Genomic DNA, 15,081 nt, shown 5'->3' with positions numbered 1-15,081 from the left:
TTATGCTCTGGTGTAACGCGTGCGCGCGCGCTGCACGGCGACGTCACGTCGGCCAAAGCGAGACCTTCTATACTCCAACTGCGCTTGACCGCCGATGCGTTCGGCGGCTTCGGCACACTCTGTCCGCACTGGCGGAGACTCGGAGCATGTCTTTATTTTGCGCTGAGTGCACCAGCCGCCGCCGGCCCAGCCAGACTGATTCGGCTCCGCGACGAGGTGCGCGTTGTGACGTAATTCAATAGCTTCGGCAGTTGGGCGGAGCTGTTCTTTTTGAGCTCTCGGCTAATTTAACCCATTCACAGTACACATCTGAAGGTACATGCAAGTTGGCGAGAGAGCCCGATCCAGTGGACCCGTTGGATCTAGCGGAAGCCGTTGAAGTGTCGTGCGCAGGCTTTAGTTTCAAGCCGCCAACTTTAAACACCCATCCGTTTTTTGTGGCAAAAAAAATAAATAACTTGGCCCTTTAAACTGTGGGAGACCTCGACGCCGCCTGCTGCACCATGCAACCGCGCCGTTCAAGAAATCACAATCCGTTGGCCCCAAAGCCCGGCCAGCCCCCGATGGGCGCAACGCGCCGACCTTGTCCTGGCCCCTCACGACTCCCCACACTGGAGTTACGATATTTTGTTTGCAACGGCTGCTCACGGCGGGAGGGGGAAACGACCCGCCGGCGCCTAACCTAACCGTGCTCCCTCAAAAGCATCGCACGCTCTGTGGGGCTGAGGTCGCTGAAATGCAGGTCGGAGCTTTTGCGAGAACTACGTCGTCGGGTTCGGGAACGGGATCCATCGTAACGTTGGCAAGACGCCAGTGTAAACGTAAACGAAGCTACGGTAGCGACCCCCGATAGATGCCTTCAACGTGCGGCGGCGGTAGCCTTCATTTCGGCAGCTGCTATATCGCACCGCTAGCCACCAGAAATCACGGAGTCTGCGTTTCCGCCACGTTTCACGTCACTCTGTCCTATGACGTCATAAGAGTTCTCCGTGACGTCATAAGAATTCTCGAGTTTGAATCGGAGGGGCGAGAAAAACTTTTTCAGCTTCGAATCAAAATTTCTTTGAAATAAATGCATATTTCGCTCCCGGGAAAAGCGGCAACAAAGCCATGAAATGCCGAACTATCAGATTTTGCTAACAAAAATAATTTGATAGAATTCTCCTCAGTGTCCCTTTAAAGCCACCCTCACAGCATGCCTGCAAAAATACAAAATGGGAAAAAAAACGCACAAAGCAAGACGTAATGCTAACGCTACACTAACCAAAGAAAAGACAGCAGAGTCTTTATCCCCAGAACCATCGAGCACCAAGAGCAAACCCTCAAAATGGCAGGATACACCGCACATATACCGTATTTACATGATTGTAAGTCGAGTCGAATGTATTTCGACCCCCCCAAATCACATTTCTGAAAGAAAAAAAAAGCTTCCGAGGTTGTTTAAGCTTGCCCTTGAATAGTTGAACGCGACAGCATTATCCAGCGGCCGCTGTTTATCGCCAGCCGCTATCGGCTGCCGCGCGCAAGCGTGCCCGTGGGCACATTTCAAAATGAAAATGTATTAGTCACTGGACTACTCGTCCACACTTGCGCCATCGTACTCACTAGCGCTGCCATCATGATCACTGCTGCGGTCCGATAGCTCGTCGTTCTAACATCGTCGTCCAGCGAAATGCCGCACTTCGCAAACAGCCACATCACATCGCGTGGAACAGCTGAAAATTTTCCTCGCTGCAGCTGCCACACCTGTATCACCCGTTGCGAACGTCGAACTTGTGGCCCCACGCGCAGTTGTTTGTTTCTTCAGCGTAAAGAATGACAGCCATCTTGAATGTAGCCGTGAAAAAGCGCTGGTCGCTTACCGGACACGAAGTACAAATGACGACTGACGAAGAGCTATATTAAAACTTGTGAAGCGCGGCCAGCAGCAGTCAAATGCGTCAGAGCCAAAGAGAAACTACGCGTGAATGACATCGGGTCTTCCGTCGGCTACTGACACTCCCTGGTGCCGCTGCCGTTCCGAGTGGGGGGTGCCACCTCGATTGGAACAGCGGCCCTTCTATCAACTATCAACGGTCCCTTGAGCGCCGAGCGTGCATTTGAAAGTAAAAAGAAATCGTGTTGGACACTTGAGCTTCCCGTAGAATGCGATTGCGTTATAGGGCCGGCAGTAGTCAAATGCGTCAGAGCCAAAGAGAAACTACGGGTGAATGGCGTCGGCTCTTCTGTCGGCTACTGACCCTCCCCGGCGGCACTGCATTTCCAAGTGCCGAGCGGGCATTTGAAAGTAAAAAGAAAACAAGTTGGACGCCTGAGCTTCCCGTAGAACGCGGCCGCTTATCAGCAGCCACAGTCAGCAGCCACGTGTGAGATGCCAGTTTGCTGCTTATCGATAGCTGCCAATGGCCACCGCCCACGAGGGGAGGGGATGCCAGTTCTGCGGGTTGTGTGCTCAAGGCCAGCACCAAAAGCGTTGCGACGGAGCCGCGCAGCAAAAATGCAACCATGCTGTAGCATGCCCGATATCTCGTTTCTCTTGCCGTGACTTAAAGTGCCATGCTTTCGTTTTGATTGTAAGTCGACCCCCCCCCCCCATCCACTTCGGATTTTCAAATTTTGAAAAATAGATCGACTTACAATCGTGTAAATCGTATTTTAGCTTGAGTGAATGTGAACAAACTGGAATATATATATTGTCTCACTTGTGCCTACAACCAAGCATGCCTGACAAGGCTGGAACATTATCAATTTTGTAGCAAGCACACAACCTCTACCATGCGCAACTTTGCACTGTTCCATAGAAGAGGAATAATATGGGCTGGTTGGCAAATGCTGATCGATAAGAAATAACAGCACTTTTTGAAGATGAGACAAAGAACGAGCTGTCTCGTTCAAGACACTGTCTTGTTCTCTGTCCTCTCTTCAAAAAGTGCTATTACCTCTTTTCTATCAACTGTTCCCTTACCACGAGCTATAAAGATGAAAAGTCGACACATCCCACACAGAGCCCTGATCCATATCCCAGGCTTCCAGGACACATTATCACAGATGGCTTTTGAAGTTTTCTTCATTCAAACTCGAAGGGGACAAAAATTTGTCCGACTTATGAGGATTTCGAATCAAGGGCGGCCATTATAATATGCTTGATGTTGATGGGACAAACGTGTCAGCTTGACAAAACTGGAAGTCCCTATCAACTGAGCCTGAATAAACAAAATTCTGAAACAATTTCATAAAAGTATCACAAGCTGCGGCTGCTCCTCTGTGTGACCAAGACAGGAAGAAAAACAATGTCAAAACTGACTGGCAATAATTAACAGTCAATGGTAATAACATTGCTTGAGAGAGTAGCATTGTTAGTCCTCATTCGACGTACATTAGCTCCCAACTTTGAACAATTCAAACCGCGAACAATTTCAGAAGCCACGAGCATCACTGACCTGCAGCACTGACACTTGTAAATGCCGAAATATGTGAGCACTCAATGGCCGACCTGAACTAGAGGTGCCTCTGGCAGCCACGACTTTATGCAGCCATAGGTTCTTTACGTTAGCGCAAGGCAGCGATTTGTGCGTGCACACTGAACAACCCCAGGTGGTCAGATTTAATTCACAACCCTCAACAAGAGTGCCTCTTCCTCTCTTCCTTCTTTCACTCCCTAATGGCATGTTGAGCAGAGTGAAATGGCTGGTGCACCTTTCCTTTCCCCATAACCAGTTGTTGTTATTACTGTTACCGTATTTACATGATTGTAAGTCAACCTATTTTTTTAAATTTGAAAATCCAAAGTTGGGGGGGTCGACTTACAATCAAAACGAAAACATCGCACTATTAGTAAAGGCGAGACAAACGAGATATCAGGCATGCTACAGCGTGGTTGCATTTTTGCTGTGTGGCTCCATCGCATCGCTCTTGGTGCTGGCCTTGAGCAGCTGCTATGTCAACGTGCACAACTGGCATCCCCTCCCCGCACGCACGGGCAGCGGCCGATGGCGGCTATCAATAAACAGCAAACTGGCACCCACACGTGGCTGCTGACTGCGGTTGCTGATAAGAGGCGGCGGCCCAATAACGCAATCGCGTTCTATGGGAAGCTCAAGCATCCAACAAGTTTTCTTTTTACTTTCAAATGCGCGCTCAGTGCACAAGGGAGCGTTGACAGTAATGAAAGGGCCGCTGTTCCAATCGAGGCCACCCCCCCCTCGGAACGGCAGCGGTGCCGGAGAGTGTCAATTGCCGACAAAGCGCCGAGGCCATTTATGCATAGTTTCTCTTTGGCTCTGACGCATTTGACAACTGCCGGCCGCGTTTCACAAGTTGTTAATGAAGTGCTTCGTCAGTCATCATTTGTGCTCCAGGTCCGGCAAGCGACCGGCGCTCGTTCACGACTACATTCAAGAAGCTGCCATTTTTTATGCCGAAGAAACGAACAGCCGCCCGCCGGGCTGCAAGTTCGACGTTTGCAACAGGTGATACAGGTGTGGAAGCAGCACCGAGGAAAATTTTCAGCTGTTCTATGCGATGTTGTGAAGTGGCTGTTTGCGAAGTACAGGATTTCGCTGGACAACGACGCTAGAACGACGTGCTGTGGGACCGCAGCAGCGATCGCAATGGCAGCACTAGTGAGGACGATGGCGCAAGTGTGGACGAGTATTCCAGTGACTAACACATTTCAGTTTTGGAATGTGCCCACAGGCACGGCCGCGCACGGCAGCCGATAGTGGCTGGTGATAAACAGTGGCCGGTGGATAATGTTATCGCGTTCAACTATTTAAGCCCAAGCTTAAACAACCCCGTAAGTTTTTTTTTATTTTTCGGAAATGTAATTTGGGGGGTCGAGTCGACTTACAATCGTGTAAATATGTTATTACATCCCTATTATTATTAAGAGTATGAATGATGAACCTTGTGATCCTTGCAGCTTGTAGAATGACGACAAGAAAGAAAGAGAGTTTCTGCCACTGGAAAATCCAGGAAAAAAGCAACAGCAGGAGTATTTGGAACCTCCACAGGAGTGCAACTGAGTATGGGCCTATTTGTGCAGTAGTCAAGGCCGTCTTGAATAATCATCCTAAAATATGCCCTACCCTGGCAAATCATGCTAGCATCGTCATGTTCCCTGAGTCAACAAGATAGAAATGAAAGCACTGCAAGAAGTCAGATTTAGAACCTGGCTGTGAAAGCATGAACGATGTTCCAGTAGCATAGTTAATGCCCCTGGCACGGTGTAAACTTACCTCGGAGATGCGCATGTAGATGCCTCGGGTGTTCTGCCCAATGTCAAAGTAAAATGTCTTGTTTTCTACACGCATGTGACGTCCCTCAGGTAGTTCCCCTTTGAAAGCTGCAAGGTCAAAGAAAGGGGAGAAAAAAGGTTGCATTCAAGGCATGGCAGGGCAAAAGCTGGTACAATTTGACTCGCAATGTCTAATCTACCAAGACGGACTTGTGGCACCCAAAAAACTGAACAAATGGTTACCCATGCCTGCGTAATGCAAGATTCAGCCACTGCAATTTGCGGTGCTGAAAGTATGGTTCACTGTGCAAGTGGCACTGACTCATAGAGGCAATTTCTAATGACCTTGATCAAGGCCCCCAACACCTCCCTAGAATCACGGGAAAAGCTCGCAAAAAATTTCTAGCTTCTCCGCCTCACTACAGAGCGGTGCCCTCAACGTACAGAAGTGTGAATGATGCAAGCGCTAGCTAGAGCCGACGGGTACAGATGACGTCTCAGAACTGTGGGGTGGCAAACGGCACCACTACTCTTTGCTCCTGTTCTACCTTCACACTGCCCCAACGCCGCTGATGCTACACAAGCAGCAAACGTCCCCTTAACAGGTGTCAGTGTAAAATTAGCAGCCGCCAGTCTGAACATGCCACCCTGTGCCCAGGGTGCAGGCTGTCTTCTCCACTAAACACACTGGCTCTCAGCTCAAACAAGAGGAGAACCAATAGGCCGAAGCCTGCCCTCTTGCTGGCAGTGCAGTCCATATTAAGTGATCTGTTCAGGGAGAGTGCCACAAAGCCATGCTCTTACCACTCATTTTGAACACATTCACATGGATGCTCCCCACACTAGCTGGCGATCAAATACTAAACTTTGAATGCTACTAACGAAACTAAAAGCTGCTTATATGCATGAGAAATTCTAATATATCGTATATTCTTAAGTATGGGCCGCACCCCCTTGTTTTGTACTAGATAACCGAGGAAAAAATACCTTTATACTTTCGCGTATGGGCTGCACTTTAAAAATTCAAGTGTAGAGCCCTTACACCAATTCGTACGGTACACCGAAACTGCTCAAGCTTTTCTGCAATAGTATGCGACAGCTATGCTGGGACATTTCCTGCTGCAGCTAGCACTGAAGCCCTTTTGTCAATACATGAGCTTGAGCTTCAATTTTTAGATGAGTTTGGGACTGTTGCACTTTATGCAAAGCACAAGCTTGCAGATGGGCTAGCTGGTTTTTTTATGCTCTGAAGAGCCAGTGCGAAGGTACACAAGGGACAGGACAAATAAGGACAACCCAGTAGTATATACCCGGTACAGAGCCAACAGTAGATATCTGTGTCCCAGAAACTATGCGACATCAAGCTGAGATCGACAGACAATGCATCTGCCCACGTATATATCTTGCTACATTCAGTCCTGTTGCCATAGACCACGGGTCCTCAACTTTGGTCTCAGGGAACCCCAACAGCTCTTCAGGAGTGCCGAGGATCCCCGCGCATCTTGGCTTCCATCCCTTCCTGTCCGACTTGCATTCAAGAAAGAGCGTGTAGACGTCTGGCGCCACAATGAATGCCGCAATTCAATTAATAATGACCAGTCTGTACAGCGGAACAGTCTGCAATGAACAAGCGCCGTGCAATTAGAAACAGAATATAAAGCTGGCAAAGGGAAAGGAGGGGGGTTGAGACATGCATAGATTAGCCCAGTTTGAGAACCTCTGGTACAGAGCAAGGGTTCCCAAACTGGGTTCTGTGAAACTCCCAAGGTTCCTTGGAGAAGCGCTTTTTCGGCACCCCAAACACCTAGACTTATGCATGCCTCAACCCCTCTTTCCTTTGGGCAAATACTTTATTCTGGGACTCATACCATAATTGGTTACAGCAGACTGTCTCTCTCCCACCAGGTCATAAAATGAATTTTGGTATTTTTGGGGAGCCACGAGTCTTCATGCTCATTTCTGCATGGATCTCAAACACGGAGTAATGGAAGCCAAGCTGGTTAGAGTCCCCAAGGCTTTTTAAAAAGATTGAGGATCCCTGCTTTTGACAGTCGGCAAACATTGATAACAGTGCTCCCAAAAAGCAGTCGCTAGGGGGCATAGTCTCAGCTTTTGGTTTCTGGTAACCAAAGCTGAATGTGTAATGTAATGTAACAACCATTGGGGGATGCATACTCTTTTACACCAAGTGTTTTTTCTAAACTCGTTTTTTTCTTTTTAAAGGAAACTTTTCCTCATGCAGTTTCGATCGATCGTGATATGGAGTTGTTCAGCTTAGCACCTACACGTAAGCAGGTAAAATTTGCAAAAGTAATTACCGTACTTGCACGATTGTAAGTCCGCTCGAATGTAAGTCGCCCCCCCCCCCCATCACATTTCTGAAGAAAAAAAAAACTTGGAGGTCGTTTACGCTTGGCCTTTAATAATAGAATGCGATAGCACTATCCTGCAGCCTCCGCTTATCACCAGCCGCTATCGGCGGGCGTGCCCGTGAGCACATTCCAAAACGAAAATGTATAAGCCACTGGACCACTTGTCCACACTTGCACCATCGTCCTCACTAGCGCTGCCATCGTGATCGCTGCTGCGGTCCGATAGCTCATCGTTCTAACACCGTCACGCAGTGTGCAGTGTGCTATACAACTGCCTTCGTAAGAGTTTTTGGTCAGGATGGATTATATGGGTGCAGGGCTTTGTTTCTGCACACCAGTTTTGCCTATTAATGGTAACAGTTAAAGGATAATTCACAGTTCTGTTATTTACCAGATAACATTGCAAGTTTTACCAGCGTGGAGAGTAGGTTTCTAAAAACTGCATGAGGAAAAGTTACCCCTTTTTTCGTACCTTAGTATAACTACAAAAAGTAAACATACTTCCATTTAAGGGGGGAAGAGGGTCTTAGAGAAAAATTTTTTAATATTGGACTTAGCATAATGAAAACTTCAGCTACTATGTATTTTAGTGTGCTGACTTCAAATATGGTGTCCATTTTTGTGTATATTATGTCGTTTGTTATTAATTCAAGGATTTCGGTAAAATTATTCTGACAACATTTTGAAAAAATTGGCTATTCAGATTCAAATAATTTTTATCCCAGTGGATTCTACTGTTATTAATGCTTGCAATAAGGGTACTTTCGATGTTCTAGCCCTTGTGTAACCAAATTTACAATGTATTGAAGTTCACATAAAAGTGGCGAGAAAAAAGGTGATTTTTATTTATGCCATTTAATATTTTCACAGTTTATTAAGAGTGCTGTTAATGGTTTTATTGCAAGGTCCAATTATTCAGCTTTCAAATAAAACAAGAATGGTGAAAATTGCGCAAACCAAAGCCGGGAAAAGCTTGTCAGCAGTGTGTAGGGTGGTGCAGGAAATGAAACAGAAAAACGAAAAAAACGAAATCAAACATTTTGAAGCTGTGTAAGCACATTACAGTGCTTAATTTTCCAAAACAAACAGCTTAGATGGCGCATAGTGAAAAGTCTGAATCACATTTTTGCCGTTGCCGCCACTTAGCAAGCTGCAAAAATGATTACGTGGGTGTACACTGTATTGTGAAGCTGTCTGTCGATCATCACCAAATATACGACCACGTCGGTAGCTCCGCAGGCAATGGAGGGTTGGCGTCTACATGCTCGTTCGCTAGCGTCCGCATCTTGCGCTAGGCTAGGTTGCAAAAATTGCTGCCAAACTGGCGATTTTATCATCGGCGTGCTTCGCAATCCTCGCGATCAGCGCTGGGCAGAAATGTGTCTAATCTGACCCGCTGCTGCCAATCTCGCCCGAGCCCGAAATTTGCTCCGTGTCAAAGGCGGACGCCGAAGTTGGTAAACAAGCGCTTATCACGACCGCCGAATTGCACTCCTGTGCCTCGTTATTCCCTTATCCCTCTTCCGATCACTTTTAAGTAAAACCATCCTCCGGCTCTCTGTCATCCTCTGCAGCCGCGATATGCACCGCGCTCGGAACGAACGCCAGAACGGCTGCCAAGGTCGCGTCACCCGCCGGTTCACGCTCAGGCACTCCGCTGCTGCTGGTTGACATCACTGCCGACGAACTTGTGTCTTCCGATTACTTTCTGCAGCCTTTTTTACGTTTTTTCCCCAAACTAATGCGCGCTGCAAACTTCCGATACGGTTTCAAGCCACGGCGGTCTTTTTCAAAATGGCGTCGCAAGACGAGCGTGGAGCCTTCAAAAAAATGGCGCTGGCCAATGAGGTGTTTGAATTTCACCACGTGGTGTCCAACAGCCAATAGCATTGCGGAATTTTATATTTTGTTTTCTGTCTTTTTCTCAGCGACCAATCGCAGTAGACCTTTCGTTCTGACGGGAAAGAAAGCTGAGGCGTTGCTCTTTCAAACGAGTCCAAAGTCGCCTAGCTGCGCCGGCCACTTTTGACGCGACACGCGACGCAAAACGGGCATTTTCTAACCTATTTTCGCGAGCTCTCTTGTCAAAATTGCATCTTTGCGAGTCGATTTCTCGTAAACTACGCGGTATTCAGCCATGAAACTTGAAATTAAGATGGAAAATAACGAGACTTATCCAACTATGACCAAATTGAAAAGTCGATTTTTTCGTGATGTTTTGGTCCCAAAGACCCGCGTCCCCCTTTAAATACTATCATTCCAAGTTGGCCTGAGAATTAGTACAAAAATCATTACATTCTCATCTCTTCATAAGTAGACCACCAAAAACATAGCCAGAATTTCTGGGCGTGGAGTGAAAAAACAAAGCAGAACAGCGCACACAATTATTCATGGGCAACTAATATACACTAGTATTACAAAATGTTCTGAGCAGCCTCTCAAGAGAAATTTCGTCTCCTGAAAGATATGCGTGACCATTCTGCCACAAGATCATGATTTTACCCCTATGACTTTATGTGATCACTATTCAATGTAAGTCAACTGTGAGAAGAGATCACTTTCAGCAAAGGTCATGTAATTCCAATCAGATTGAAATGATCAAAATAAGATCACAAAGTCAGTAGCCTGGTTTTGTGGAGCTTGATCAAGAACCATGGAAGGAAACATAGATTTGAATGCAACTTCAAGCATCAACTTTCACTCGGTTGCCAGAGATTCCTTTGCCAGTAATTCAAACCTACGCTAATTAGTACTGTTAAATGCAATTCAATGAAAATATGTTTAAAACAGTGCCTTATAACCGCTACGCTCATCATAGCCATTTCAACCCAGGATCACAGCCACAGATACAAACCCAACAAAGCCAGGCACATGAAGAAAAAGGCCAAACCAGCTGGTTTATGTTTATATTTGGCCCAATTGCTGAGACCAAAATTGTGCTGAGGTTCCCCTTTTGCACCAACATCGCTCAGAACAACCCTGCAAGCCACTGGACATTGTCATCTGTTCGCCACGCAAGCATACGGACCGAAACAAGGAATTGACAATCTGCAGAGACCACTCACCTCCGTCGTCTGTGCCAAACTCTTCTAGTAAATCTGTGAGCGCGTCGCGGAATTCGATCATACCCTGTGCGGGAATGGCAATCTGGGACCTAGGACCACCTCGTGCTATCGTCTGGGACACCTGCGACCACAAAACACCAGTTGTAACACGCACAGGCCAAGGATTGGTGGTACAGATGAGTGGGACACATGCTACAGAAAGCAGTAAAAGTTGAAAGCCTGCTGAAATCGACCAACAGCATAGCAGATGGAGAACAGGCACTTGTGCGATGTGCTTGGCAAAATGACCATCTTATGACCCAGGAATGATACAACTGGAGAAGATGTGCCCCAGTTTGCTTTTGACCACTTTGATTTCAGCACTGTTTTTCCCTAAAAAGCTTTGGTTCTTGTTTCAGCAGAATGTGAAGTCGCAGAGCAGTCACAAGTCTCAAGTGCTCACAAAGCTTTGTTCCTTCACTGCCGGTTTGGATCACAGGATGGATCACAAGATCACGGTTTGGATCACAAGACATGCACCGGAAGTGCACGACAGAGCCACAAAGTAATCATCTCTGTCAGTGCATGTCACTAAGGGCCCTTTTGTGAGCCCTCTTCCGATGTCACAGCTTGCTGAAACTGAAACTCCACCCGCTGAGCCAGCCAAGGCCCCAGAGCACCGCCACCAGCAAAAGGCTAAGCCTAAACTGAAAACTTGGTGTCTCCATAATTCTTTAATGATCAGTACAATTCACACCTGCTAAATTACATTGCGAATGCCTCGGTAGGCTAGGAAGCTCATGCTATGCACGAAAGCTTCACACAGGAGCACACAGGTGCAGAAGGAGACAACCAAAGTATCATAAACCACAATGCAAGAGTAAGACTAGGCATAGGGTGGAAACCCAGCCTCAGGACAGGACTCACACAATAATATTTTTTATGAAAGCACAGCGAAATATGCACCTGAAAGCAGGTGAATGACTCACTTCAGCACAGCTTCCAGCTGCTCACAGACCACAGCACAAAAACTACACATATGCAAGCTCAGTCCATGTGGCAGTGATGTCAGCGAAAGTCTGACTGTGGCAATACCGCAATACAATACCGCAGTGTAGAATGATGATGAATTTGGAGGCAGGTGCCCTCACAGGGGGTTGTTACGCCATACCGCTACAGCTGTTTCACCCCAAAAGGCAATGAAAAGCCTAGGATTAATTTTTTTCCTTTTTAATCCAAGAAGTGGTCGCAAATATTCATGCATCACCACTGTGCTTCTTTCTGTGAGTGGGGTGCTGAATGCCGTGCTTCTATCCACGCCAAATGACTGCACCAATGAAATGGAAAGCACGAGCAAGCTCTGGAGAAAACAGAGCTGCCACCCAAGTCAGCCGAGTTCCGCAAACTCTGTTCTGTGCATTGGCAGCAAAATTCTGCTTTGCCTACATCACAGCACAATGCCAATTCGCTGTCATCATCAGCCATGATTGCATCCACTGCAGGACACAGGATACGTGCGGTAATAACAAACAAACTTCAGCAGTGTGCTTTTAACTTTGCGGTAATGCAATTCAACCGTATTGCACAGTAACCATAAATAAAAGCTCTTCCTCATCAACCACCTGTTTCGCACTCAACCGAATCAAGTGGCTCAAAAAATTTCAAAAAAAGCTCTACTAGGAACACCCAAGTGTGCAAGGTGTCCTGGCCTGCTTCAAATAAAATAAGTAGTGCAGGAATCTCATCGACAAATATAATTTGAGGAAGTCATTAGGCACCTGAGTGTGCTAGAACCAACTGTACCAGCCACCGTCAAGTGCTGAAAGTGTCACCCAAGCACAGGTTTTCCTCATTTTAAACGGCTGTGTGAAGTACTTCTGGCATACCTAATGCAAAACACAACCAAGTTTTATGTTGGTCCAATCAAAATGATGGTATCATGTTATTAGCAAGCAAGTTAACAGCCCCTTCTGCTGGCACAGTCACAGACACTAGCAGAAATAGTTCAGCACACAGCACATAACCTTTGCTTTAGTTTCCCTCAAGCTGGCCAACTACGAAATCAGCTGACTTCACAATTAAGCCAGACACAGATGCCATGTGCAAGGTGCAGTATGTGCCACATTTTTCTCGTACTGGCTACCAGCAAGGCCTGTGGCAGGACGCATAACATCACAATATGCAGTGCAATGTAACACCTGATGTGAAAGCAGTTTCACCAACACAATTTGCGTAACAAAATTTCACAACTTCACTTTCCTAGCAACTGTCTTGGATGGTGGCGTGTGCAGCTGATGCGCAGTGGTAGTGCACACTCACCCTTAGAAACCGCCCCCTGGAGTTCTCCTTGAGGTCCAGGTAGTAGCGCCTATTGTCCTTGATCATTATCTCACTCTTCAACTTGCCGTCCTCGGGAAGGTTCTCGGGGTTCGGGGGACCTGCCCGGACGGACAAAAAGTCGCAGCTCTCACCACAACAGAGACCAGGCCCAAACATTGGGAGAGGGAAGAAGCAAGTGAGCTCGCAAAAAAATATTACTTCGCAACACTGACATGGCACATTGTGCTTGTCTCTGGCGTTAGGGAGCGCTCATCTTGCAGAACTGCAAAGCGCCGTAGCTGATACAGGCATCGCAGTGTGCAGACGTTTAGAGGACAAATTCAAGTTGGCCTTTGTCGATAGGGTAACAAGTTCAAATCACGAAGAGACCGCTATCACTGAAAACGAAGCTTTCACAAGCTGGAGGAGGTCAAAATATGAAATACAGGCGTCATGCCATCAGTGGCCAAAGAGTAACATGTGCGTATCGACACCAATTTTTTTAGCACGGATCACAGGGGCTAGGTCGCACTGCCGTACAAGTCGAGAGTTTGAATCGACTGCCAGGAAGATTTTTATATCCAATTTTATCAGTGATAAGTGCATCCTTTGCTGCTGAACTATCGTCAGGCCTCGTAAAACGTTTCTAAATTTATACTTACCGCAGCTGCTGCTGCTATTATTACTATTATTACTATCACAAGCACTCCATTTGGTATTCTCCCAAGCCCTTACATAAGAGAATCAACTTTCAAACTGCAAACTACTCGTAATGTTTCATCATCTTATTGCCCTTTGCAGAAAAAAAAAACAGACAATAATTGTGTTAACAATAATAGGAGTAACAACAAACCAAGGATTTGAACTTGGTCACACATGAAGAAAGGAACAGAACATATTGCGATCAAGGTCAGGGCGGAAAAAATAACAACTATGGGCGGAAAATGTATGTCACGCGAAGTTGCAGACCAGATCGTTGGCCATATGCTCAGCTGTTGCAGGAATATTGCCCACACCGATTACAAAAGAAACAACACAATAGTCAAGATGATCCCCTGGAACCAGTGCAAAAGCCGCTATCTGCCAGCAGCATGATTGTGGTGGGATCGCAACTCCAACAATGTGGCGCAAAACTGAGCGTAGGTTAAAGGGACACCAAGGAAAATTCCATCCAGCTTTTGGCAAACCCTCAGAAACAACTGTTTATACGGCTCCTTTCGGCCACGCTGATGCATCGTTCGGGAGCAAAAGCAGCGGTTTCTGCTAACAGAAATGAAATTAAAAAATGAAAATTTTTTCAGCACCACTCGATTCGTGACATCAAGAATGAAAAAAGACTTAGATGAAAACCTGGAATGTGAATGGTAGCCTAACCTCAGGGTTTCACACGAAAGCAAAAAAACAACCATGATGTTCCCAGAGTTTTTCTGTGAAAAATGCCAATGGCGATAATAGCACCTGTATTTCGTTTTCGGCTTTTCTTAACTTATAAGAGCATCTTCTTCAGGGAGAGTGGCCCCTTTCTCGTTACAAAACAGCAACGTATCGATACAGGAAAACTTAAATTTCTTTGAATAGCCCCTTTAAGACACTATGGAGCCCTTCAGCTTCAAACGGACCAGGCACTGAAACACAATGTGTTCAACTTAACCTTAACTATCACTTAACTATTACAAAGAGCAAGCAGGTGTGGACCAACTTCCCTACTCCTAGTGACAGCAGGGGTTGAGGACAAGCAACCTGAAAAAAATCCTGAGGTATAAAATATAGTTGTTGCACTCTTAACATACATAACCACAGGTCATCTTTGACTCGAAGTTTGTTCTGAACACAAGGTCTTTTTTAGGAAGGTGTTTGCCTCCACTTTGGTGCATCCTGAACGCGAGACATTGTGCAGGCTCTAAATACAGCACAGTGTTACTAAGTCAAAATGGGAATGGCACCCCAACGATTCGCTGTACATGTATCAGCGAGATGCAGTAGCTATCAGCACATTCACAGGCTATGTGTAAAGAGTGACACAATGCTCTCACAACTGTTCACATCTGAGAGCCAACATGTTTTTCCAATGACACAATTTATGCGTGGGCACAAATCATGCATGACCACT

The 15,081-nt window shown here is 46.5% G+C and overlaps 1 protein-coding gene across 2 annotated transcripts in view; it reads right to left on the bottom strand.

The window, feature by feature from the left end:
* The window catches only part of Pur-alpha (Purine-rich binding protein-alpha), a 141,054-nt gene that overhangs the window by 15,299 nt on the left and 110,674 nt on the right, over positions 1-15,081 (bottom strand). For both annotated transcript variants that reach the window (XM_077643821.1, XM_077643820.1), the window contains exons 4-6: positions 12,972-13,090; positions 10,674-10,794; positions 5,238-5,344 (exon numbers count right to left, since the gene is read on the bottom strand). In XM_077643821.1, the coding sequence (XP_077499947.1) occupies positions 5,238-5,344; positions 10,674-10,794; positions 12,972-13,090 (347 nt within the window). The remainder of the gene's footprint in view (positions 1-5,237; positions 5,345-10,673; positions 10,795-12,971; positions 13,091-15,081) is intronic.

Source organism: Amblyomma americanum, chromosome 11 (assembly GCF_052857255.1).
Source record: "Amblyomma americanum isolate KBUSLIRL-KWMA chromosome 11, ASM5285725v1, whole genome shotgun sequence".
Taxonomy (NCBI): domain Eukaryota; kingdom Metazoa; phylum Arthropoda; class Arachnida; order Ixodida; family Ixodidae; genus Amblyomma; species Amblyomma americanum.
The sequence above is the reverse complement of the archived record's forward strand: the minus strand, read 5'-3'. Positions and strand labels throughout refer to the sequence as shown.